The sequence below is a fragment of the Cnephaeus nilssonii genome (assembly GCF_951640355.1).
Source record: "Cnephaeus nilssonii genome assembly, chromosome: 6".
Lineage (NCBI taxonomy): Eukaryota > Metazoa > Chordata > Mammalia > Chiroptera > Vespertilionidae > Cnephaeus > Cnephaeus nilssonii.
Window position 1 is genome coordinate 29,938,151 of NC_137077.1, and position 25,602 is coordinate 29,963,752.

The 25,602-nt window shown below is 39.1% G+C and overlaps 1 protein-coding gene across 2 annotated transcripts; it reads left to right on the plus strand.

Moving 5' to 3' along the window:
- The first annotated feature begins 5,187 nt into the window (after nucleotides 1-5,187).
- On the plus strand, nucleotides 5,188-25,366 carry PYROXD1 (pyridine nucleotide-disulphide oxidoreductase domain 1). Of its 2 annotated transcripts, XM_079774631.1 has the most exons (12): nucleotides 5,189-5,367; nucleotides 7,473-7,553; nucleotides 8,313-8,432; nucleotides 10,611-10,739; nucleotides 12,798-12,871; nucleotides 15,742-15,902; nucleotides 16,614-16,714; nucleotides 17,069-17,204; nucleotides 18,430-18,542; nucleotides 21,354-21,476; nucleotides 23,973-24,110; nucleotides 25,114-25,366. In XM_079774631.1, the coding sequence occupies exons 1-12, from the start codon at nucleotides 5,284-5,286 to the stop codon at nucleotides 25,360-25,362; spliced, it is 1,509 nt and encodes a 502-aa protein (XP_079630757.1). In that variant the 5' UTR covers nucleotides 5,189-5,283; the 3' UTR covers nucleotides 25,363-25,366. The 2 variants fall into 2 exon arrangements, with proteins under 2 accessions (XP_079630758.1, XP_079630757.1); XM_079774632.1 differs by lacking the exon at nucleotides 23,973-24,110 and having other exon boundaries at nucleotides 5,188-5,367.
- The last annotated feature ends 236 nt before the right edge of the window (nucleotides 25,367-25,602 follow it).

The following is a 25,602-nucleotide window of genomic DNA, read 5'->3' on the forward strand; positions in this document are numbered from 1 at the left end:
TGTGCCCTGTTTTTAAATGTGCACAATAAGCCTTTTAGTAAGTCCCTTGTTTGGGAAAAAAAATTCTTTTATGGAACTCAGAAACACACCATTTGATTAATTATACTCCTTGATTCACAACGTGTGCTCATCACTGTCCATGCCTGGTATGTTTTTATTTATGAAACCTAGACACTTGTCAATAAACTACTTGTCTACCATATGGTTTCCTTCACTGAGCTACTTCCTAGGTCCAAAGTCATCTAGTCCAAAGTAACCATCCACCTGAATGTTGTGTTCATTGTGAATCTTTTGTTCATAAATCCCTGGTTTTCACTTTTATATAGTTTTGCAATGAGAGAGAGGTGGGGTGGGGGAGAGGAAGGGAAGGGAAGGGAAGGGGAGGGGAGGGGAGGGGAGGGGAGGGGAGGGGAGGGGAGGGGAGGGGAGGGGAGGGGAGAAGAGAAGAGAAGAGGATGAATGGATTCATGTGTTTGTTTTAACTTTATACAGAGTTTCAGACTATATGTAACTTGATAGGACTCGATTTTTTCACTTTTTGCTATAATTCATTCATTTTGTTGCACACTGTATCATTGTGGTTCATTTGTTTTTATTGCTGCATAGAACTCCATTGGATGAATGCACTGCACTTGTCATCTACTTTCCCTTTGATGAGCATGTGGGTTTGTGAGCACAGAGTTCCTGAAACCCTTATAATTTCTTAAGGGATAGAGCACTAGGAGCATCTTTTGTTCTATTGAGGGGACTCTGGGTGGGTTCCTGGTTGGCTCCTGCTGGGGGCTGAAAGACAAAGCCCTGGTTGGAAGCTTGGAATTATCAGCCCTACCCCCCGTCCTCCAGAATGGAGGGAGGAAGAGAAATGGTGTTAATAACTGATCGTGCTTATGTGTGGAAGCGTCCATAAAATCCCTAGAATATGGGGTTCAGAGAGCTCCCAGAACACTGCCTGACAGATGAGCCAGTAACCCTGGGGTAAAGTGAGCTCCGAGGCTCAAATTACGGACATCTAAGAGCACAGTCATTTGAAAAGAAAACAACAGATTAGGTTATAGATACAAAAGAAGGAGAACATTAGAACAGATCCACACTGGGAGGGAGACACACCCCAACTCCATAGGAACAGGAGCTCTTGAGCTCAGGACCCTCCCAGACCTCACACTAGGTATCTGTTCATCTGTATCCATTAATAAACTAGTAAATGTAAGTAGGTGTTTGCCTGAATTCAGTGAGCCACTGTAGTAAATTGATTGACCCCAAGGAGGGGGTATTGGAACCTCTGATCTTGGCGTCTGAACGGGGAGCAGTTTTGTGGTACTGAGTGCTTAACCTGTGAGATCTTGATGCTGCCTCTGGATAGGTAGTATCAGAACTGAGTTGAATTGTGGGATACCCAGCTGGCATCAGAGAGAACTGCTTGGTGTGAGAAAAAAACACACAAACATATCTGGTGTCAGAGGTATTATAAATGAGGTCGAACTGTGAAAGAAAAGAAGACACACAAAAGACATGGGAGGAAAAAACAGTGATTTTTCTTACACTTGGAGACTAGCATTTCTTTTTTTAAAAATATATTTTATTGATTTTTTTACAGAGAGGAAGGGAGAGGGATAGAGGTAGAAACATCCATGAGAGAGAAACATCGATCAGCTGCCTCCTGCACACCCACTACTGGGGATGTGCCCGCAACCAAGGTACATGCCCTTGACCAGAATCAAACCTGGGATCCTTCAGTCTGCAGGCCGACGCTGTATCCACTGAGCCAAACCGGTTACGGGGAGACTAGCATTTCTAGTCTCCCTGTCTATTGGGTTTTGTTTTATATTTTCCTTTTATTTTTGTCTTTTACTTCCTTCTGAAGGATTTCCTCAACCTGATCTTTTACCCATTCTACTGTATTCATTCTGCCAGTTATTTTTCAGATTTAACATTCTTCTTTTGTTCCTTTTGTGGCTTATTGTTCTTACTTCACCTTGTTAATAATCATTCTTTATTATTTATCTTTTTTATTTTATTTACTAGAGGCCTGGTGCACGAAATTCGTGCACTGGAGGGGGGCCCTCAGCCCAGCCTGTGCCCTCTCACAGTCCAGGACCCCTGGGGAGCAGGCCTAAGCTGGCAGTCAGACATCCTTCTTGCAGTCTGGGGCTCTTGCAGTCCAAGACCCCTTGCTCCTTACTGCCCACCCATCGTGGAGGTGGGAGAGGCTCACGCCACCTGCCACCTCTGCTGTGCTGGCCAGCTGTGAGCCCGGCTTCTGGCTAACGGGGGGTGAGGGGGGCGTGAGGGGGGCGCCACTGGGAGGGGGGCGATCTGGGGCCAGGCCAGCTGGGAGAAGGGCTGTGGGAGGTTGAGGGACCCCATCGAGCCTCTGCAGTGCCAGGACCAGGCCACGCTGCTGCCTCTGTGGCTGCCTCTGCAGAAGGGGTTGGACATGCAGCCCTCTCTCCTGCCACCTCTGCAGAAGGGGCCACAGTGCTGGGACCTCTGGGCAGCTTCGCCTGGGCCGTCCGCAGGCACCTGGGACCCGGCTTTGTCAGGAAGGACGTCCAGAATGATGTCTGGTTTATCCAGTCTAATTAGCATATTATCCTTTTATTAGTATAGATTATAAATTTTTTTTATTTTTATTTTTTGTCTCTGTTCTAATATTCTCCTCCTTTTGTATCTATAACCTAATCTGTTGTTTTCTTTTCAAATGACTGTGCTCTTAGATGTCTTGTAATTTGAGCCTCGGAGCTCACTTTACCCCAGAGTTGTTGGCTCATCTGTCAGGCAGTGTCAGTAGGAAGGGCAGACCTCATTTTCTATCAGCCACAGTTACACCAGAGGTGGGAAATGATGTACCTCTGGATATAGAATCCAACACACACACACAAAAACAAACACACATAATAAATATTTTATGTTTATAAAATAAGTCATCTTTTCCTCAGGTCAAGTTTCTGTTATTAGTTCCCCAAGCAAAAATAGCATTAGGAGTAAATAATTTTTAGATTATAATTTCCAAAACCTCAGAATAGAGCCAGCTTCATGGATGTGTGATCCGTGCAGTCACACAGGGCCTCACGCTCAATGGGGCCCCAGGCTTGGTTTAATGGTCTGCTGTCCCTCCTGAAATTTGAGCAAAGAGCCCCAATTTTTCATTTTGCACCAGAAATACGCATCACAAGTAAGGATGTAAAACAAGGAAAATAATAAGTCATTGGATTTAGGAGACAAATGATCCAACTTAAGTGAATGAAATTTCTGTGATGACGATGAAGAGAAATTCCCGTGCAGCAATAATGGAGAGTATAAATTATACTGGATCAGAATGATGAAATTTTAGGAGGAACATTTCCAAGGAACAAAACAAAACAATAAATTACTAATATATTTGAAATTATTGAGCTAGAATGCTAAGTGTTTGAACTTAGTGATTTAGAATATTAAGTATTTCAACTTACTGATCTAGAATGTAAGCTTTATGAGGGCAGTAAGTAGCACATAGAAGATACTCAGTATATATAAATTTGAAGACCAAAATCTAGCAGAAAATGTGATATAATATTAGCATTCAATCATTCAGCGCTGCTTTTGAGCAGGCATTTTTTAAAAAAATCTAGGATACATAATTGTAAAACTGATCTATTTCTGTGGAATGTGGGCATAAAAACCTGACTGGGATGTGCTACCTAAAATATTTGGTTTTTTTCCAGACATTTTAGTAGCTGAAATGGCCACGTGACACAGTTCTGGCTAATGACTGAGTGAAAATCCAAAGTGTATAAAATACACGCCCTTTCCTCAAAGAGGAAGCGCAATAGGGACACACCCAACTCTAACACAATAAACCTTCTTACATGCAATAAAGTACTATAAACATGATTATTTCTGCTTGAGAATGATGGGGAAGGTAGCATTTGAGCTTGCTGTTCTAGATTCACAGATTTCTATTGGTGGGACAAGAGAGCCTGGAATGGAAGAGACAAGCCTGGATGTATTCAGGAAACTGGAGTTATGCCAGAAGGAAAAGTGGTGAGGAGGAAAAGTAACCACACTTCCCTTTTGGTGAGGTAATTCTTAGGGTGGCATAGGAGTACATTAGAAGCAGAGGACAGAGGAAGCGAGGCCTATGAGGAGCCTCTCTTAATAGTCCAAGTGGGAGGAGAAGGCTTCGCGGAGGGCAGTCACAATAAAAACTAAAATAAGGGAACTGAGGAACACTTCTGAGTTGGCAGGACTCGATACATTGACTTTTGGGATGTGGGGGTATAGTTTAAGAAATGCCTCCAGTTTTCTAAAAGGCAAAAATCAGATATTTATAGAACAAAAATGGTATACCGTGGAGTTAAATGTGATTTTTTAGTTTGTTCTGTTCCAAAAGCTAATAACAACATAGTAAGTACCAAGTACACCAATGCCTTTCTCACAAGGTACTAGACCACGCTGAAAGATCAGAAAACAGGGGAATGCTAAGAGATTATAAAACTGGTTTTTCCAATGTTAGCCTATCATATTCCTCGAGGCTATACAAGGGAAAGGAAAGAATTCATTGATAAATTGCAGAAGAGTGCAATAAGGATCCTTTTGGAGAAAGGTGTATACATGCTTGTAGGAAACAATCTCCCTCACCCCTGCCAGCTCCAACACACTCACAGTCCTGGCATTGGCCCCTGTCCTAGCAGAAGGGAGGAAGACTTCAGGAGTGTATGGGGAGAGCTTTACCTGAAGCCCAGGAGCCTGAGGTCACAGGAGCTGGCACCCCATTCAGCTAACGGCAAAGAGATGTGGTTAGCTAGGTGGTCCGACAGCGGAGAAAATGCCATGTTAGGTTGGGATGCACTTTCAGCGTTTGCTGCGGGGGAAGGATGCGTGAGTTGCCCAAGAACCCTCTATGGACCCTGTGAGAATATCAGTGCAATTCATTTATTTTAAGAACGCTCTGCCTCGTGAGGTCATTGGTCCGTCTTCAGACACTTCGCTAAGCTTCTCTTGGCCACCCATCTTCTTTACTTTCTGTTTCCTGTCTTCTCTTTATCAAATGTACGTGGGGAAACTACATTCCGCTGTAAGGACCGTCACCGCCAGCCCCGTCACCAAGTAGACGCCTCGGTGCTGGGCAGCACGCAGCTCGCGGCCGATCGGCGAAGGGACTAAGTGTGACCCGCTCGGCACCCGTAGCTCTGGTTCCCGGGGATCAGACACCGGAAGCGGCGGGGCCGGCCCACGGCTGCTTTGGGAAGGCGGATTCCCGCAGCTCCCCGGCGGCCGTCAGCGAGCCCTCAGCAGTCTGGGAACATGGAGGCAGCGCGCCCTCCCCCGACGGCGGGGAAGTTCATAGTGGTGGGCGGCGGCATCGCGGGCGTGTCTTGTGCGGAGCAGGTAGGGCGGTCGGGCGGCTCTGCGCCTTCCTAGACCCCGGAGGTGGCGGCGCTGCGGGCTCCCCCCCCTTTCCTCCCCCACCCCCACCCCCACCCCCATCCCCAGCAGGTAGGAAGTCCGGTCCTCCTACCTGGTCCCTCTCTAGACGCTTTCCCCCCATCCCCACCCCCCGCTTTCTTTGCTCCCAGGTATTAGGGACTGCGTCGTGGCCCTTGATGTCCTCAGTACCTCGCAAGCTTCCTCTGAGGCGCCTAGCCGATTTGGGGGGGGGGGGGGGGGGCAGTGGGGAGAGAGCAAGTTGTTAGTTAGGGCCTGGGCCTAGTCCTGTCCGAGCAGACCCGAGGCCTTGTAACTAGTTCAGGACTTAGAAAATGCAGCGCCCTTTGTCCGTTTGATGATTGGAGGCAGCTTCCGCATTGGGGCCAGGTCCTTGGTGCATCGGAACCCTTACGTACGTTTCCTGTACTTGGAACTCCCGAGATCGAAGATATTTCATCTCTAAGTAATGTTTTATAAAACAGCCCGCCCGCAAGGTATATGCGGAATGCAGCTAGGGAATGCGTTTCTGCTTCTAGTGAATAATGAGACCATATGTATCTACACCTATATGTATTTTAATATTCTGAAAGGCACTAAATTGTCTTGATATAAACAGTCAATCTCAGAAGTAATAAGAAATGGTACAAGAAATTCAAGACTTTTAAACTTTTATATTGATTTCAGAGAGGGAGAGAAACGTCAGTGATGGGCGAGAATCACTGATTGGCTGCCTCCTGCAGGCCCCCTACTGGGGATGGAACCCGGGACCTCTTGGTCTATGGGATGACTCTGAATCCACTGAGCCATCACAGCTGGGCTAAACTTTTAATCTTTTAATCTTAAGGTGTATTTTCCATTTATTCACCAAGTTAACACCTGTGATCCAGGCACTGTACTAAGGGCTGATTGGTCAAATATAAACAGCATGGTCCCTTTTTAGGGATTCACAGCCTAGTGAAGAGGCATGTAAATAAATCATTTCATTGGTGTGTTTGCTATCTTAGGGGTGCCAGTTGAGTTGGTAGGGAGTAAATGAGGGAAGAGGTATCCTTTCTCCAAGGAGATACACTTTTGTCTCAGTGTAGAACAATGAGTAAAAGTTCACCACTCAAACAAGAAAAGACAGATGTTCCAAAGGGAAGCAACAGCAAGCCTCAGGTGAAGCATAGCATCTTCTGGGAGCAGCAAAACTTAAAGCACATGGTGCTTGGGGGAGGTGACCAGAGATGAAGCCAGGGAAGGTTGGTAGAGACCAGATCATAAAGGATCTTATAAGTCATGCTAAAAATTTACCAGGAACTTACAAATAGGTGATTTTGAGCAATGGAGTAATGTGATCCAATGAAGATATGTACACATGTAATACCTTAATAAAATGGAAAAAAAAAGGGATAGAAATAGAGATTGGTGGAGTTGAATTAGAGCATGAGTTAGGAAAATGCTTTCAAGAAGTGTAAAGTGAGAAAGAGAGGTTTGAAGCTAGAGGAAAATGATGAAACAATGGCAGGTTAAGGCTAATATTAAAATGGCTTGGTCTTCCCAGGATATCTGCTGGTTGGCATTTGGAAGAGAAAGGATGGGAGTGCCAAAGCGCTTGGGAAAAGGACTAAGATTCTAAATGTTTGTTATTGAGGGTTTGCTGTAATTTCATCCTACTGAAGGCAAATGAAAATATTTTACAATAAATAGAAGTTGGTTTAACTGTTAATTAGAAAGATAATTTCTCCTTAGCCTCTGCACGATAACTTTAAATTGGCATGTAAAATAGGTTAAGTAAATAAGGAATACCTCGTTATGCCACTTTTCTTATTCAGATCTTTGTTAGTATTTAGTATAAATGTATTACTCATTTTAATCAATACCACAGTATTGAACACTGCTCATCACTACTCTATAAATACGAACAAGGCTCAGGATAATGGAAACTTTAGATGAGGAACAATGATTAGTTTCGTAGGTTAATAACTTTATTAAAATTGTACTATCCCTTTCTCACACTCCATGCCATACATACTAATAACTAAAATTATTTATCATATATTTTCCCTACTTTTTTTTTTAATAAGTTGGCAATTCACTTTCCGTCAGAAGAGATTCTCCTGGTAACAGCTTCTCCTGTTATTAAAGCAGTTACAAATTTCAAGCAGGTAAGAATCTTTGTATAACTTCCTTACTATTAATTTTTAAAAATTGCAGTAACTTGCATAGCAGGTAGTGTAATTGTACTATTTTAATTTATTAAAATGACAAATGTTCTTTGGATGTTCATTTTAAAATTGTAGTTCAAAGTTTAGAATTATATATACCAAAAGCACCCAGAATGATATTGAATTTCTAGTCTTCTCTTTTTTTCCTCCTATCATTTCCCTCCCACTCTGAATTACTTTTCAGAAAATTTAAAATAAGGTTCTTTTGGGGAAAGTTGCTATTAAATCTAAATATGATTGCAAATATATACGTATATATGTTTTTATTATAAATATATGTGTACATGTGTATTTACAAATCAGAAGTGCTTCTGAGCCAAGTTTACACTTGTAGATAATTAATGTTGCAGATGTGTAATAAGCATCTCAGAATACTTTATAGTTCCACGAATTTCTATTCCACGTGTCATAACATTATAATAGGAGTCTAAGATAATTTGGGTCATAGTATGATAGAAGAGTGGTCTCCAAACATTTTTGATCCAGGAAACTAAGGTGGTGACCTAAAAGGCTTGCCCAAGAGTGGTAGTCTTAAAATGCGAAATCTTCTTTTCACTGTATTTTGTGTAGTTCACCAACTTTCTTGTTTTATGAACATAAAATAAGTAATGTATAGAAAAAAAAATGGAACTATTTTTATTATTTAAAATTCTTGAAAAAGTTTTTAACATATATTCTTACCTCTTTGATCTAATACAGATTTCTAAAGTATTGGAAGAGTTTGATGTTGAAGAACAACCTAGTACCATGTTAGAAAGCCGCTTTCCCAACATTAAAGTTATAGAATGTGGAGTAAAGCAACTGAAGAGTGAAGAACATGTAAGAGAATTTTTCCTTAAGGACGTTTTGCTCTGTTAAATCTGGGTGAGGTTTTTGCCTGACTTCCTTTTAACCCACCTATACCACCACCAAATTCCCTAGCATGCAAATTTTGTGACATTGATTTCCATTACTAGAAAAATTTACACTCTTTTGTGAGTTTATTGGGATTGTGTAATTAGTTTAGTGTTGCTATTGAAATTTTATATTTCAAATTAGCATTAACATTTATATAGTGTCCACTGTTTTCTGGGCACTACATTAAGTGGTAGGCACCATAATGTAAGGAATAAGCAATAATATAAGGAATCTATTCCTGGGAGCTCTCAGTGTCATAGGGAATATAGACATGCATACGTATAATTATATGGGCATGTGAAAAGCACAGTCATTGAAATATTACCAAAGTACTGCTAGTAGATATTTAGGAAGACTTCACAGATTGAGTAATATTTGAGCTGTGTTTTAAAATATGAGTGAATTAATAATTAGTGAAATAATAGATGTAAAAGGACATTCCAGGAAGAGATTGCATCTTCAAAGACCAAAAGAAAGGAAAAGGGGCAAAAAGGGGCAAGTGGAACAGTGAGGTGGTCAATGGGATTTGGGACTAAGTAAAGGAGATTGGCAGACAGGGCCTGAGAAATAAGTAAATAAGATTGTGAAGAGCTTTTTATGTCATGCAAAGAAACTGAGTTCAGTTTCTAATCAATGAAAAAAACTAGTAAAGAGATTTTAAGTGGAGGCAGGATGATGAAATAGATGTTCTTTTAAGAAGATATATAATAATCTCAATGAAGATTTAAAAAAGGAAGAAGATATATGTGACAGTAGTGTCAAGAATGAGTAAGTGGCTAGTAGCCAACAACCAAATTAGAAGGGGTTTGCAAGAGTCCAAAATGATATAAGGCCAAAACCAAGGCAGTGTGAGGAATAAGGCAGTCTCAGAAAAGGATATTATCAGGTGATTAACAATATCCTCAAATGAGCTTTTTGGCAAGATGTAAACTAGAGTTTGTACTTGTTTCTCAAAAGCAGCTCTAATAAGTGAATTCTCCCTTAGGGATAAAACACGTCACAGTTGACAGGAAAAAGAAATTAAGAAAAGGTACTGAGTTTTATCAGAAAATAATGAAAAATCTGAATCCAAAAACCAGAGTAAGTTTCTAATACTTATAGTGGTAGTACTTAACTCATTGTAACATCCACGTGAATTAATTTGCAAATTGAAGTAGGCTTAAAAGTATACTAATGAGTTGTGAGGAAATTTTACATTAGGACATTTGAATGAATTAGAGTGCTACCCATTAACATTTGAAAAGTGTCCCACATGAGGTATATGTCTGCATTCTCTTATCCATCCTTTATATTCCTTAGTGAATTAGAAATAATGTGTTTTATCTTTATTTCTACTTCCAAAAATTTAACAGTAGCTAATAAAGAGCTTTTGTGTTTGTTTTCATAGTAGCTAAATGAAAATTTATTTTTTAAATTTGGTCAAAGCCTATAACTAATAAGTCTTCCTTTAATGAAGGAAGACTTGCATTAAATTTCTATATGGATTACACTGTTGGGTTATTGATTTTATGTATTTGTTATGCAGCTAAAGAGTTAACATGGGTGGCAAATGTCTCAATGGGTAATAAGTGCTGTGTTATGATTTGCCAAGTTTTATGATTCAAACACATGGCACAAACGTTAACCCCTAAACCATTATAATGAAGTCCAGCATCTCTCATGTATATCTGCTTTCTAAATGCTGCTACTAATCTATAGATTTTCTTCAATATTAAGAAACAGAAACATGTGTTTTAGACTCATTGAGGTTATTAAAAATTAATATAAATATCTTTAAAGCCAGTACATGCTGGATTTAAGTTTAACATGTTTGTCACTTAGGTGAAAATATAATCCCCAAAGAGCGTATAGTTTGCTGGGACAAAGGCTAGTTTTCATCAGACTCGCAAAATAATTCATGGCCCTAAAATGATTAAGAACCACTGAATTGAAGAATGTATTCTTATGCTTACTTAGCTTTGCATTTACTGGGACAAAGTATTGAGTGCCACTAAGAGGCAAGCTTATACTTTTTGCTTTTGTGTTTTTGAATGTTTAAAGTGAAATTGTACCCACGTATAAATGCTTCTCCTTGCCCCTTCATTGCTTATGTTTTTACAGTGCATTTTAACAGAAGATGGCAGTCAGCATGTATATAAGAAACTCTGTCTGTGTGCTGGAGGTAAACCGAAGTTGATATGTGAAGGAAATCCTTATGTATTAGGAATTCGTGATACAGATAGTGCTCAGGTAATACTTTGGAATCATGGGGAATAAACACGAATATTTTTTTCTTAGACATCTTTTGCTACATTTGAATGAAAGTGTTTCACTAACAGTGCTAATTCCTAAACTGTAGGAGCAGAAGGGAGGTTTTTTGTTTTGTGGCCCATAAACCAGAAAGGTTATACGTTCTATTATAACCTATAAAAGGTTATAGGTTCTAATAGCTATAAGGTTCTATTATTGTCAATTTTAATTTGTTTTCAGTTGATAATTTATCTTGTTTTTTATTCATGGTGATGTTCTGTGTTCTTTCTGCTATATGATGTCCCAAATTTAATGACTCTGCTGAAGGGTACAGCTTATATTGTGCACACACTTATTCTTGTGATTGGGAATATGTGATTTATAACCTAAATAATATAATGATCTCTTCCCCAAAAGAATAAAGCGTATCCAAAACTTACTGAACTTACTCCTCAGCAAATAAATTAATATTCAGAAGATCTTTGTGGTACAGAATCATGACAGACCCTAAAACCGGAAAAGTCACTTGGTTTATTGTTCTGCTCAAGTGATAACTATCCCAGTAAGGTGAAACTCTATTGTGGAACCTTATACAACTTCTTTTGATAATTTATTTCAGGGTTTGTTGGCCTTATTGCCAAGAAGTTCTTCCTGATTTCAAATCACAATACTCTGTCTTACTTCAAGTTCCTTGTTGTTCTGTCCCATGAGGTGATCATTTTACACTTATGTAACAATATTTTGTGTCCTTGAAAATTGATAGTTTACTTTCAAGCTATTCTTGATTAAATAATTAGGAATTTAGAGAAAACTAGAACTTGGTTATCTTTTGGTAAACCTTTTGGGTTCATATTACCAAAGATTGCATTCATAACTAGATTCCAGCAAAGCCCTCTACATACATGAACTCATTGAATCCTCATGATAATTCTTTGTGACAGTCATTACTGCCACTCTTCAAATAGGTCATTGAAATAAAGAGACTAAGTAATTTATCATTACTAAGGTAGTTATTAAACTGTATAAGAAGTACAGTTCAAACTCATGCCATTCATCTCCATATCCAGTACTCTTTATGGATCTTTCTTAATTATCTACTGCCTTCAATGAAGGACAAACTAAAATTAACCTAAGGTGGGTTTTTTTTTGTTGTAGAAATTTCAGGTCAGCACGTATATAAGAAACTCTGTGTGCTGGAGTTAAACCAAATGTCAGTGGTTATTTATTGAATATTACAATAAGTTTTGGGGTCAATTTAAGAGGAATGGTAACTTAACATAGTAGGCAGAGGAATTGAGCTATTCAGACGTCATCCTGAAGCAATGGTACTATTCTGCACTTTTGAACGTCTCCTAAGAGTGACCCACTGGCTTTTCTCCAAGTATACTGTGATCTTTTTAGGGAGGGTGGTGGTAGTAATTAGCTGCCTTATAATGGTAATAACATTTTTAAAAATAAATGTTAGACATTATTATGTGTCTGCTACTCCTAACAGCCTTATCTACATCATCTTACTTGATGCTTACGGAAACCTCGAGATTTAGTCACTTCTTAATTCCATTTATACTTTAATATGAGGTACAAGAGGATAAGCAATTTGTCCATCATCCCGAGTTAGAAACTGCTAGAACCAGTTCCTCTAGCGTTTGTGCTCTTAACCACTATGCTGCTATGGCTCTCATCCTGCAATTTTAAGTGCTGAGTGACTGCAGAGAGTATCAGCTGAGGAACTAGAAGTGGAAGAATCCTGTTTCTAGGGTATAGATCAATGTTATGTTAGTAAATTGATTTGGTAAGTAGTTGGGAATTTAGTAAACTAAGACAGGGCCTCCTGCTGAAATTCTGAAGTAGTACTCTAAACGTAATGACATAAAAACAAGGAAAATCAGGAGAGGCATTGCTGTAAAGGCAGTGTAGGGTGAAACTAGAGAATTTGTATTATTAATTGGAAGGGTCCATCCCGAAAGAGTAGGAAAGTGAGATTTATTATCAGAGAAGCCTCTTGCTTCCACTATTGCCCCCTATATAAAACCCTGTGTCATTTTCTTTTTAATACAGGAATTTCAGAAACAGCTTACGAATGCTAAAAGAATCATGATCATAGGGAATGGTGGTATCGCACTTGAATTAGCGTGAGTATATTTTTTGAAAAATTGCTCTGTGATTCATGTGGTTGTTGGCAGACTAGAAAAGACCTTATTATCCTAAAAATCATAGATAATATCATTGTTTTTCATATATTTTCAAGAACAGAAATCCACTTAATTATTTTAGCTATCATGGGATACATAGTTGCAGAAATATTGTTAGAAAACATGAGTTTAGGCAGTGCTTTAGGTGTCAAAGGGTCATTAACTGGTAACTGGCTAGATTTGACCCATTCTATATAATAAAAGCCTAATGTGCTAAGTGTCCGACCGTTCGTTTAACCAGTAGCTATGATGAGCACTGACCACCAGAAGGCAGACGCTCTGACTGGTAGTTGAGCTTGCTGCTGGGGTCCAGCTGATCGGGACTGAGTGAGATGGGCCAGACACATCCTAGAGCCCTCCCGCAGCCCCGCCACAGCCCCGATCTTGCATTGGTGGGGTCTCTCAGTCTGGCCTGTACCCTCTTGCAATCCAGGACCCCTCAGGGGGGTATTAGAGAGCTGGTTTCAGCCCGATCCCCCCAGGGCAGGCCGAGGGACCCCACCAGGGCACAATCCATGCACCGGGCCTCTAATCCTACATAATAAAAGAGTAATATGCAAATTAACCATCACTCCGCTACACCCACCAGCCACGCCCACCAGCCAATCAGAGCGAGTATGCACATAAACCCAACCAAGATTGCTACAGCCACAGAAAACAGGAGGGAGGCTTGGGTTTCCCAGGCAATGGAGGAAGCCAAGCTTTCCGCCTGCCCTTGCCAGCCTAAGCCTCCACTCAAGGCTACAAAGTTTCAATTATAGAAGGTAAACAAATCCAAACAGAAATGGTGGCAGCCACAGAGCTGGAAAGAGCAGGAGGCTAGGGTTGCCCCTGGCAATGGAAGAAGCAAAGCTTTCCGCACACCCTGGCCAGCCCAGGCCTCCGCTTAAGGCTACAAAGTTTCAATTATAGAAGATATATACAAACCCCAACAGAAATGGCTGCTGGCCACAGAGCGAGCAGGAGGCTTGGCTCCGCTCCAGGCTACAAAGTTTCAATTGTAGAAGGTAAATAAATTCCAGATACCAGGGCCTCCGCTTGGGTCACCAGGGGGCGTGGCTGGTCTGCAAACCACCACAGGCCCCTTGTTCAGGCCACCCCATGCCCCAAGGGAACCCCCACCCTAATCCTGGACACCCTTCAGGGCAAATCAGCTGGCCCCCACTCCTGCACCAGGCCTCTATCCTATCTAATAAAAGTAATATGCAGATTGACCATCACTCCAACACACAATATGTCTGCCCCCATGTGGTCAAATATCCTGCCCCCATGTGGACACAAGATGGCCAGCAGGGGAGGGCAGTTGAGAGGGACCAGGCCTGCAAGCGAGGGCAGTTGGAGGCGATCAGCCCTGCAGGGGAGGGCAGTTAGGGGTGACCAGGCCGGCAGAGGAGGGAAGTTGGGGGCAAACAGGCTGGCAGGGGAGCAGTTAGGCATCAATCAGGCTGGCAGCGGAGTGGTTAGGGGGTGATCAGGCTGGCAAGCAGAAGTGGTTAGGGGCAATCAGGAAGGCAGGCAGGCGAGCAGTTGGGAGCCAGCAGTCCTGGATTGTGAGAGGGATCCCAGATTGGAGAGGGTGCAGGCTGGGCTGAGGGACACCCCCCCGCCCCCGTGCATGAATTTCGTGCACCGGACCTCTAGTGTTTTATAAGCATGTACTATATTAAAAAAGAATTTGAATGTGTACAACTTTAGAGATTCTAATCATAATCCCCACCACTTTTTATTGCTTATACCCATCCTGTTTCACTCAGTTATGTGAACACATTAATGAATATGAAATACTATTTTAAAATATTTCAAGTTCAGAAATCATTGAAGACTCCTGTAGTTTACAGAGCATTAATTCACTTTCTTTGTGATTTTATCTTCTAGCAGATAGCTGACATGAAATAGTATGGGCATTTTTCAGATTAGAAAATTGGGTCCAATTATAGATAGAACAAATTTATATTAAAATAAGGAATCTGCTCAAGCCCCGTCTTTGGTCAATTTTATCCATTCCAACTCTCAGACTAGGTTTTTGCCCCTCTTTTTTAGAGGATGATGAATACCATTGAAAGCCTGTAAGAGTTCTTCAATTGCCTGAATACCAGGAATGGCAGTCATTATTTTAATTATGAATTTTGTGGCAGCGTGCAGAGAAATGCAGAGGAAAAACTAGAGCATCAAAACCAGACTGGGCCTTAAGGGAGGAGACACAGATGTAAGAGGGGCTTCAAATTCTTAGTACACGAGACAAATTTTCTCCATCACCTATCGCCAAAACTATAACTTAATACTATTATTATTTACAGTGAAATGCTTTCTTACCTTAAAAAATGTTGAAATTCTCACATTTGATCTTATTCCTTCTGTAATATTTTTTAAATACATAAAATATCTGTTATCAAATAAGTCAACTATTCTCATTATGGTAGCTGTGTATCATCCATCCATCATCGATTACACTATAACCAGATAAAGCATTTCTCACTCCTGGGAACCCTGCGGACATTAAATAATAACTATGTTGTAGAAACTGAATACTTTGACATGATATTTATTGTAATGAAATTTTACCTGATGTCCAGTATATATATTTGTCACTTATATGTTCTTGGTAAACTGGTTACATTCCTTTTATTATTTATTCTCCTTTAACTCTTATCCTGAAAGAGTGTTACATTCCTCTTTATAATCATTTTTTCTGAGTTTGCCTCAAAATACTTTCTTTACCTGTGCCGTAGGGGAGGATTGTTATTTGCAAGTACAAAGATTTCTACTCATACTTTTGAAATTGTTCTAAGTAACTTTAATATTCCTTTTAGGTATGAAATCGAAGGGTGTGAAGTAATTTGGGCCATTAAAGATAAGGCTATTGGGAATACTTTCTTCGATGCTGGAGCAGCTGAATTCTTGACCTCAAAGCTCATTGCTGAAAAACCAGAGGCTAAAATTGCACATAAAAGAACCAGATATACAACTGAAGGTAAATATAGAATCTGACTCATTAATTCACAGATAAATCTCTATTTTTTTAACCATATAGAAAAAGACTATAAGAAAATTTAGTAAAATATATTTGGGTGCTAAGAATATAGATAAATATTTATTTCTATATAACCTTATGACTTTAGATTTTCTAGAATTTAATATATTTTATGAAAAATATGTATAATTAAAATGAAATTTAAAGTGAATTAAATAAACCAGTCCATCTGCATCTTTGTAAACAGATGCTACAATTAGATAAGACCTAAGGTAATTTTATAAAAATGCAATGAGTTTGAAAGCAAATACAAGCTTCATGATTTTTTACTTTAAAGAGGTTTAAAAAAAACCAACAACATAATGGCTTATAAAATTCAAGAATTTTATAAGTTTAAGGCATCCCAAAAACTGACCAAATTTTCAAAATCTGTTGGCTAATATTCTTACCCTTCATATTAACCAGTAAATATAACATCCCAAAACACTATGTTTATACTCAATACTCGATTGAAAGATTATCCATTTTATATCTCTACATCACAAAATATTAAAATAAATGAAAATATTAATACAGGTGACTTTGTTTCGTCATTTGGTATGTACTTATGCATGAGAATCATTATATTGCCTAAAAGCTGCAGAACAAGCATAATTATCTGCCTGGCAATTTTTATATCATTTGAATTTTGAATTGAGTTTATCTCTTCAGGAAAGAAAAAGGAAGCAGGAACCAAAATTAATGCTGGTAATATAGGCAGTGCCTTGGGACCTGATTGGCATGAAGGCTTAAATCTTAAAGGAACAAAAGAGGTATGTTTTCATATATTTATTAAACATGTCTAAATGCAATTTTAAATTCTTGAACCATTTTTTGAAGACTGGTTACAAATATGTAGTCAAAGAATTGCTAGGTCCCTTTCCTTAAACTCCATAGTGCTAAGAAAGGAGTTGGCCTACATGCCCACCAAAGGTAGGTGAATATTAAATTCATCTAAAACTCACTCTCTGCCTTCTAACTCCCCAGAAGTAGAGATTGCCATACACAGACCACAGTGAAAACACCTGTCCTATTTTAAATGAATGTTTTCTCAAAGGTTACTTCAGATGCATTTCAATATTTTAAAGGTTAATAGGTGGATTCTAAATAAAATATTTCTCTTTTAGTTTTCTCATAAGATTCACATTGAAACTATGTGTGAAGTAAAGAATATCTATCTTCAGAAGGAATTTAGAATCTCTAAGAAAAAGTCCTTGACATTTCCAAGAGACCATCATAATGAGTTAGTTACAACTGATAAAGGTAAGTGATAAAATAAAAAGCTATTTAACTTATTTAAAAGGAAGGCAGCTTAATTTTTATTATTATACTAGAGGCCTGTTGCACCGAGGGGAGGGAGGGGGGAGTGCTCAGCCTGGTCTGCACCCTTCTCCAATCCGGGCCCCCTCGGGGGATGTAGCAGTGTGGTAAGCAGCAGGTGGCCAGGGTAAAGCCCTGGCCCACTGCACCTGCCACAGCAGCTTGGTAGCGCTCCTGCAGAGTTGAGCTTGGAAGAAGCTCCCACTGCTGCAGCTGCGCACGCCAGTTGTAAGCCCAGCTTCTGGCTGAGCAGCGCTCCCCCTGTGGGAGCACACTGACTACCAGGGGGCAGCTCCTGCGTTGAGTGTCTGTTCCCTGGTGGTCAGTGCACATCATAGCGACTGGGCATTCCGGTCTTTCCGTCCGAATGGTCGCTTAGGCTTTTATATAGATTAAAAATCAACTTCAGACTTCCATATAAAATTTAAATATGAAAAGTAAAAATAAAATGATAATTTAATAAGTAATCTCATTTTTACAACTTAAAGTTTTCTAATAAATTGTATAGGGCTTTACTCACTGTATTTTGACTGTCATAACCCTGTGAGTCAATCAGAATATCTTGCAGATCAAAACAAAACAAAAACTAAAAACCTGATGTTCTCAGAGGTAAAGTAATTTCCCCAAAATCAAATAGGCTGAAAATGTATAAATTTGGAACTGAGACACAGTTCCACTCTTGTGAGAATGCCATTTGAAGAAAAACACTCAGCCAAGCCTAGTGTATGAGATATTCTAGTTCTAAGTTATTTGAATTTTTCCATAGGAAAAGAGAAAGTTTGAGTATGAATAGTTAGGGAAAACATCGAAAAGTGAATAACCTAATTGGACTAAACTCTCAGAGGAGTATACTCTATTAATAAAGATTTTTAAATAATTTGTAAAATGATTATCAATTTAAATTTACTTGGTTAGATTTCTGTGTCTAAATTTGAAGGAAAAATATTTAGAATGCCATAGTTCTGTAATCATACCCAAAACAAGAAGATGGTGTTAATTATATTAAAAATTGTGTTAACAAATGTGCCTTATACAAAATATTAAGGGATGTTGTTTTAAAGTCACCTCCTGCCTTTTTATTTTTCTTTGTTCTAATTATTATATTCACATATGTTGTAAACAGTTGGTGGTGATTACATTTGAGAATAAATTTCTTTTTTTTTTTAAGAAATATGGCCTGTGTATGTGGAACTGACCAACGAAAAGATATATGGCTGTGATTTCATTGTCAGTGCTACAGGAGTTACACCAAATATAGAACCTTTTCTCTGTGGCAACAATGTAAGATGAAATTTTTGGTCCCACTACACATATTTTTTTTTTCCCACTACACATATTTTTATTTTTTTGGGTTTCTTTGTTTTGTTTTTAAGTTAATAAATGTTTATTGTTCAGATTATTACAATTGTTCCTCTTTTTCCCCCCATAGCTCCCCTCCACCCGGTTCCTACCCCACCCTCTGCCCTTACCTCTCCTCCCCACTGTCCTCATCCATAGGTGTACGCTTTTTGTCCAGTCTCTTGCTGCACCCCCATCCCCTTTTCCCCCAAGAATTGTCAGTCCACTCCCTTTCTATGCCCCTGATTCTATTATATTCACCAGTTAATACTGTTCTTCAGATATTTTATTCACTTGTTGATAGATACCTATTTGTTATTCATAATTTTTATCTTTATCTTTTTCTTCTTCTTCCTCTTCTTAAAGAATACCTTTCAGCATTTCATATAATTCTAATTTGGTGGTGATGAACTCCTTTAGCTTTTTCTTATCTGTGAAGCTCTTTATCTGACCTTCAATTCTGAATGATAGCTTTGCTGGGTAGAGTAATCTTGGTTGTAGGTTCTTGCTATTCATCACTTTGAATATTTCTTGCCATTCCCGTCTGGCCTGCATAGTTTCTGTTGAGAAATCAGCTGACAATCATATGGGTGCTCCCTTGTAGGTAACTAACTGTTTTTCTCTTGCTGCTTTTAATATTCTCTCTTTGTCTTTTGCTCTTGGCATTTTAATTATGATGTGTCTTGGTGTGGTCCTCTTTGGATTCCTTTTGTTTGGGGTTCTCTGTGCTACCTGGACTTGTAAGTCTATTTCTTTAACTAGGTGGGGGAAGTTTTCAGTCATTATTTCTTCAAATAGGTTTACAGTATCTTGCTCTCTCTCTCTTCTTCTGGGACCCCATAATATGATGTTGGTACACTTGAAGTTGTCCCAGAGGCTTCTTACACTACCTTCAAGTTTTGGTTTCTTTTTTCTTTTTGCTTTTCTAGTTGAGTGTTTTTTGCTTCTTTGTATTCCAAATCCATGACTTGGTTCTTGCAATCCTCTAGTCTGCTTTTAGGTCTCTGTATAATATTTTTTATTTCCGTCAGTGTATGCTTAATTTCTAGTTGATCCTTTTTCATATCCTCGAGGGTCTCGTTAAATTTATCGGCCTTTTCTAGGAAATTCTTGAAAAACCTTATAACCGTGGTTTTGAACTCTATATCCAGTCTTTTGCTTTCCTCCATTTCCTTCATTTGTGGCCTGCCTCTTTGTCTCTGCATTTTGGCTGCTTCCCTGAGTTGATGGAGTGGCTTTGTGTGCTAGGTGTTCTAGCAGGGCCCAGTGGCTCAGCCTCCCAAGTTACCTGAGGTGGACACTCTTCATGCACCCCTTTGTGGGCTGTGTATGCAGTCTTGTTGTAAAGCCTAGATTATTGTTAGTATCACTGGGGGGAGTTGACCTCCAGGCCAATTGGCTGTGAGGATCAGCTGTGTCTCCACTGGGAGAGCTTCTGTGCTCAGCTTGGATGGGGCGGAGTCTCAGGGTGGAGCAGATGGCCTTGGTTTCCCATCAGCCCCGCCCTACGAGGCCCCTGTGTCTCAGTGTCCCTCGGCAATGGCTGCACGCACCTCTGAGAGAAGGCTGCCCTCAAGTTTCGCCTGCTGCCAGACAGTCCAGTTTCTCCCCGAATGAGTCTGGGTACCCAAATTCTCACCCGGAGCTGGATTTCAGTGCAGTCGGGAGGTTTTGTTTCCCTCCTGAACAAGACAGCTAGCCGCGTGCTTACTGCCCGCCCTCTCTGTGTGCCGCGAGTAAGCCAGCCGCGTATTCAGCTGCCTGCCCTTTCCGCGCACGCACAGGTCTCTGCACCTCTGTCTTCCACAGCTCCTCTGGGTCTCAGTGTCCTTTTATCTTTCCTTCTAGTTGTAGAATTTCCACTCAGCCAGCTTTCTGGTGGTCTGGATGATGTCCGCTCTGTCTTCCAGTTGCAGTTTTGAAATTGTTGTGTGAGGCAGCAGTATAGGTGTTTACCTATGCCGCCATCTTGGTTCCTCTCTACACATATTTTTAAAGTATTAAGTATTTATTAAGCTCTAATTTTCAAGCCTGAATAATTATTCACTGTGTGAGTATAAAACTGTAACTTAATATGACTGAAAAGAATTTTATATTCATATATTGATTTGTAATACTTTTTTTAAAATAAAGTTTTATTGATTTCAGAGAAGGAGAGGGAGAGAGAGAAACATCAATGATGAGAATCATTGACTGTCTGCCTCCTGCACGCCTCCTACTGGGGATCGAGCCTGCAACCAGGCATGTTCCCTGACTGGAAATCAAACATGACCTCCTGGTTCTTAGATCAATGCTCAACCACTGAGCCACAATGTTCTTAATCAGTTAACATGCCAGCATAGGTATCATTATTGATGTGACATAATGCATAACTTATTTATATAAATATTGGTAAGAGACTGATACCTCATGAATTCTTAAAAGTGCTATTTTGAAAAAAAACTTACAATTTTTTTCCTTTTAGCATTTGAAGCTTAGAAAAACTGAGGAATATTCTTGTAATTATGAGTGTGTTAGTTGTATGGTTATTGGGCATTTTTGATGTTGAAATTCTCAGAATTTTATGAGTTTGTGTCTCATGAGGAATTTGATTCCCTGGAAACTCAGCTTAGTTCCCTAAACTTTCAGCTATTTTTCACTCTCTCTTCAAAGATCAGCAAATCATGATGTAAAAATTTCACTTGTTCTTTTACTGTAGATTGAAGTCATGTTTCATTTTTCTTACCTTTTATGCTTATGAGGAACATTGTTTAGTTTGATCTAGGAGAAGACGGTGGCCTGAGAGTGGATGATCATATGCACACATCCCTTCCTGATATCTATGCTGCAGGTGACATCTGTACTGCTTCCTGGCCACCCAGCCCATTCTGGCAGCAGGTAAGCCGCATACATGATCACGTTTTTTCAGATACTCCATCTGAAAACAAGGAGTTGCTACCAGAATATCCAACTTTCTGGTTTTCCAAATTTTCTACTTTAAGTAGGAAGCTATCATAGAGTATTTTGTGACATTAAAAAAAAATCATAATGTTTCCCTTTTGGTGAGTTGTAATTACAGTGATAGAATAAACTGAGATATCTTTCCATTTAAAAAGTCATGTGCTGTTACTTTTTCATTCTCAGATGCTTATCAGCACTATCCAATGGTCTATGATGACAAAAATGTTCTGTACTTCCGCATTGTCCAGTCAGGTAGCCACTAACCACATGTGTCTGTTGAGCACTTGATTTTGCTTACTTTTAGTTAATTTAAATAGTTACATATGGCTAGTGGCTACCATATTGTACAGCACAGCTTTATACTAAAAAAATGAAGTTACAGAGATTATAAGCCATATAGATTAAGCATGCTGTTCCTGATGACCCTGTTCTGACCTGTGGGAATTACTACTGAAAAAAAATGTTCCTATAGTGAACAGCCTTGCTCAGCCTTTAGCCTAACTGCTGCTTCCAGCTGGCTCTAGTCTTCCTCCTGTCCTCACGTGTTATTGCCTACTTCCAAAAACACCAGAGGAAGATACTCAGTGGCTGTAGGTGTGGTTGACTTAGGAGCAGTAGAGACAGGTAGATGTTAGAGATAAAAGAACCAGTCAGTGCCTGTCTTGGTGAAAGACCAGCTCCACAAGTAGCGATATTATTCATTCAGATGAACTATGGAGTGTGAAGTATTGGGAGAGCTAGATGTTTTTCAAGAGGCAGCTTCATTGATTTGTGTGTTGTTTTTTATGTACAGCAGACATAACATCAGTGATACGAGAGCTTCTAAAATGCTTCAAACTAGCTTTTCAGTTTTCTCTACAGTCATCATATGTCATTTATGTGGCATATCTGTCCAAACTCTCAGGTAGGAATTGGAGTTTGGGGATTTACAAAACAACATTTAAAACCCTCTAGGACAGTGATGGGCAACCTTTTGAGCTTGGTGTTTCAAACTTCGCCAAAAAGCTGAGCATAACTCGGGTAGTGTGTCACTTTGAGGAAAAAACATTATTTCGCAAATGTTTCATCCTCAGGAGCAGCAAATGTTTCATCCTTGGCATGCGGCCGCCTCAGCGGCCGCGTGTCATCAGAAATGGCTAAGCGTGTCAATGTTGACACCCGTGCCATAGGTTCGCCATCACTGCTCTAGGATAAATCATATCTTTAATGTGCAACATTAGAGGAAAGAAATACCCAAAAATAAATGTCTCTTGTGTTGAGTAAATCTTAATAGATCCCATCTCTTAATTTGCAGGAGCAGTAAGTACACCAGTAATTGTTTTACATAGTCCGAGATACAAACTTAAGAGACTGAGAAGCAGGAATACGTCAATTAGTTAGTAGTCCAGCAGGGTGATATTGTAGGCCACTGCCTTTAGCCATCCTCTAGTTTTATTGTGCTCAGTTTACGCTGCTTCTTTACCAGAGACTGCCTCTTACTTCATTAAGCCTAACTTGTTTACATGGAGGAGACTGAATTTAAAAAAAAAAAATTTTTTTTTAAATCACTTCTATTAGAAATTCTTGAAGCTTATATCCATGATTGTGGTATTATTTTTACATACAAAAAGACAGCATTAGTTACACATAGGGATATAAGGGTATTACTAATTGCTTATTATAGGCTAACCTATTTAATTTTCCCAATAGCCAAGAAGGAGGGGGTATATGTTTATATTTCAAGTGAAGAAACTGAGGCTCAGAAAAATTAAATAGGTAGAGGAGTTGATATGCAAATCTACTGACTTCCAAGGTCAGTATTCTGTTATACTAGAGAATCCCAAAGCTTTGTAGAAATACAGTAAAAACAGAATACAGAAGAAATTAATACTGCTGTAGAGAAGTATTTTAAATGACTTCCCAGAATCAGTTGCTGAAATCCGAAATGCTGTCTCGGGGTTAGGCACCAAGTGATAAATCTGTCTGGCCACTGAGGTTAAATTGCAGGGTAGGCCTTAATGATCTGGCACCAAGATGAGGGTTAGGAGAAGGAACACATTTCTCAGTGATAATTTGGCATCTCTATTAATGCTGATGAGAAATTTATTCTGAAGTGGAGACTGGTTAAAATTTATCATATGGTGTAACCTGAAATATATTTTTAAATAGAAAATTTATTGAAATGTAAAAGTTGGTGTCATCTTTAATTTTTGAAGCAGTAATTTAGATAGAATTATCAGATACCAAAATCAAATGCCAATCAGAGTAGATTGGTGATTGCTTCTATGGCAGGTGATCCAACCAAACATCTAACCAATTTAACCGATCTAGACCTAATGAATCTCAAGGACTGTCAAACATTGAACTCCATTAAGGAATGTTACAAGGTTAAGTGATAACATTTTTCAAGTAATGATAATGAAACATTTTACTGCATTACATTTTTTATTTCAGATGAGGCTGTGGACCCAGGCTAGACAGATGGGATGGTATGCAGCAAAGTGCATGGCTGCAGCTAGTTTAGGAGACTCCATTGACATGGATTTCAGCTTCGAACTTTTTGCTCATGTAACAAAGTTTTTTAACTATAAGGTAAGATAGATAAGCAAATTAGTGCCTATTTCTTCTTGTTAGTAACTGATTTTAATCATCAAATTTTCTTATTTGAATACAAATTCATATGGTTTTAATCATTTTACCAAAAAAATGAAATATTTTATTTTAAGCAAATCAATACTTGGTATTATTGCTGATCTTAATTCCTAATTATCTGATAATCATTACCTCCATTCCCACTATACTGTTTTACACTTAATAGCACTTAATAGAGAGTGTTCCCTGGTGGTACATTTCTAATTTTTATTTGAGATTATTTCTTTGTGCAGGAAACTAATAGCTGTCATACTCAAGAGTGAACCAGGTTATTTTCCATAGAGTATCTTATTTAATCCTCTTTACATTAGTCTGAGGCTAGTTTTTGTTCCTAATTTACTGATAAGGAGAAACATACACAAATAAACACATATACAGGGTTCAGGGAGATTAAATAATTTTCCAAGCAAGATCTAACTCAGTTCCTTATTAAATCTTTAAATCATGATTCCAGGCTAATGTCCATATTCTACATATTTGTATATTCCATAGGTAGATATTTTAATCCTTACCTGAGGATATGTTTTTTAAATTAATTTTAGAGGAAGTGGGGGAAGAGAGAAAAACATTGATAGCTTGCTCCAGTACATGCCAACTGGGGATCTAATCCACAACTTAGGTATGTGCCCTGTCTGGGAAACGAATCCACAACCTTCTGATGTATTCTGGTGTACAGGACACCACTCCAGTCAACTGAGCCACCCAGCCAGAGCTTCACTAGATATTTTTAATGTTCAGGTAGATTGTATGGCATTATCGAATAAATGCATACCATTCAGATGTTTGGGGTTTTTTGGAACCTGCTCCAGTGACGCTTTTAGCTGTAAAATTTTGTGAACAGATTTTTCTGCTGGGCATTCTGGCATAACACAAAATAAGTGCCTATTATGTCTCCTTTTAGGCACTCACTAGAATAACTTTATCCCTACATGTATATTTATAGGTTGTATTGCTGGGAAAATACAATGCACAGAACTTGGGTTCAGATCATGAATTAATGCTGAGATGTACCAAAGGACAAGAATACATCAAAGTCGTCATGCAGAATGGACGAATGATGGGAGCTGTCTTAATTGGTGAAACCAATTTAGAAGAAACATTTGAAAACTTGATATTAAACCAGATGAATCTTTCATCATATGGAGAAGATCTACTAGATCCAAACATTGATATAGAAGATTATTTTGACTAAAAAGAACATTTCAAGAACCACATAGTTTCAAATAAGACAAAATGTCAAGTCAATGATGTGAAGGACTGCACTGATTTAATGGTGACCACACTGAAGTTAAAAATACAGAAGTGATAATGATTTTAGTGGGAAAATATTTAAAAATAAAATTCTAAAGATTAAATCAGTTTGGATAACTTACAGATAAATTTTTTTCTAACACAAAACTGGCCTCTCATGACCACTTACGTAAGAATTTTC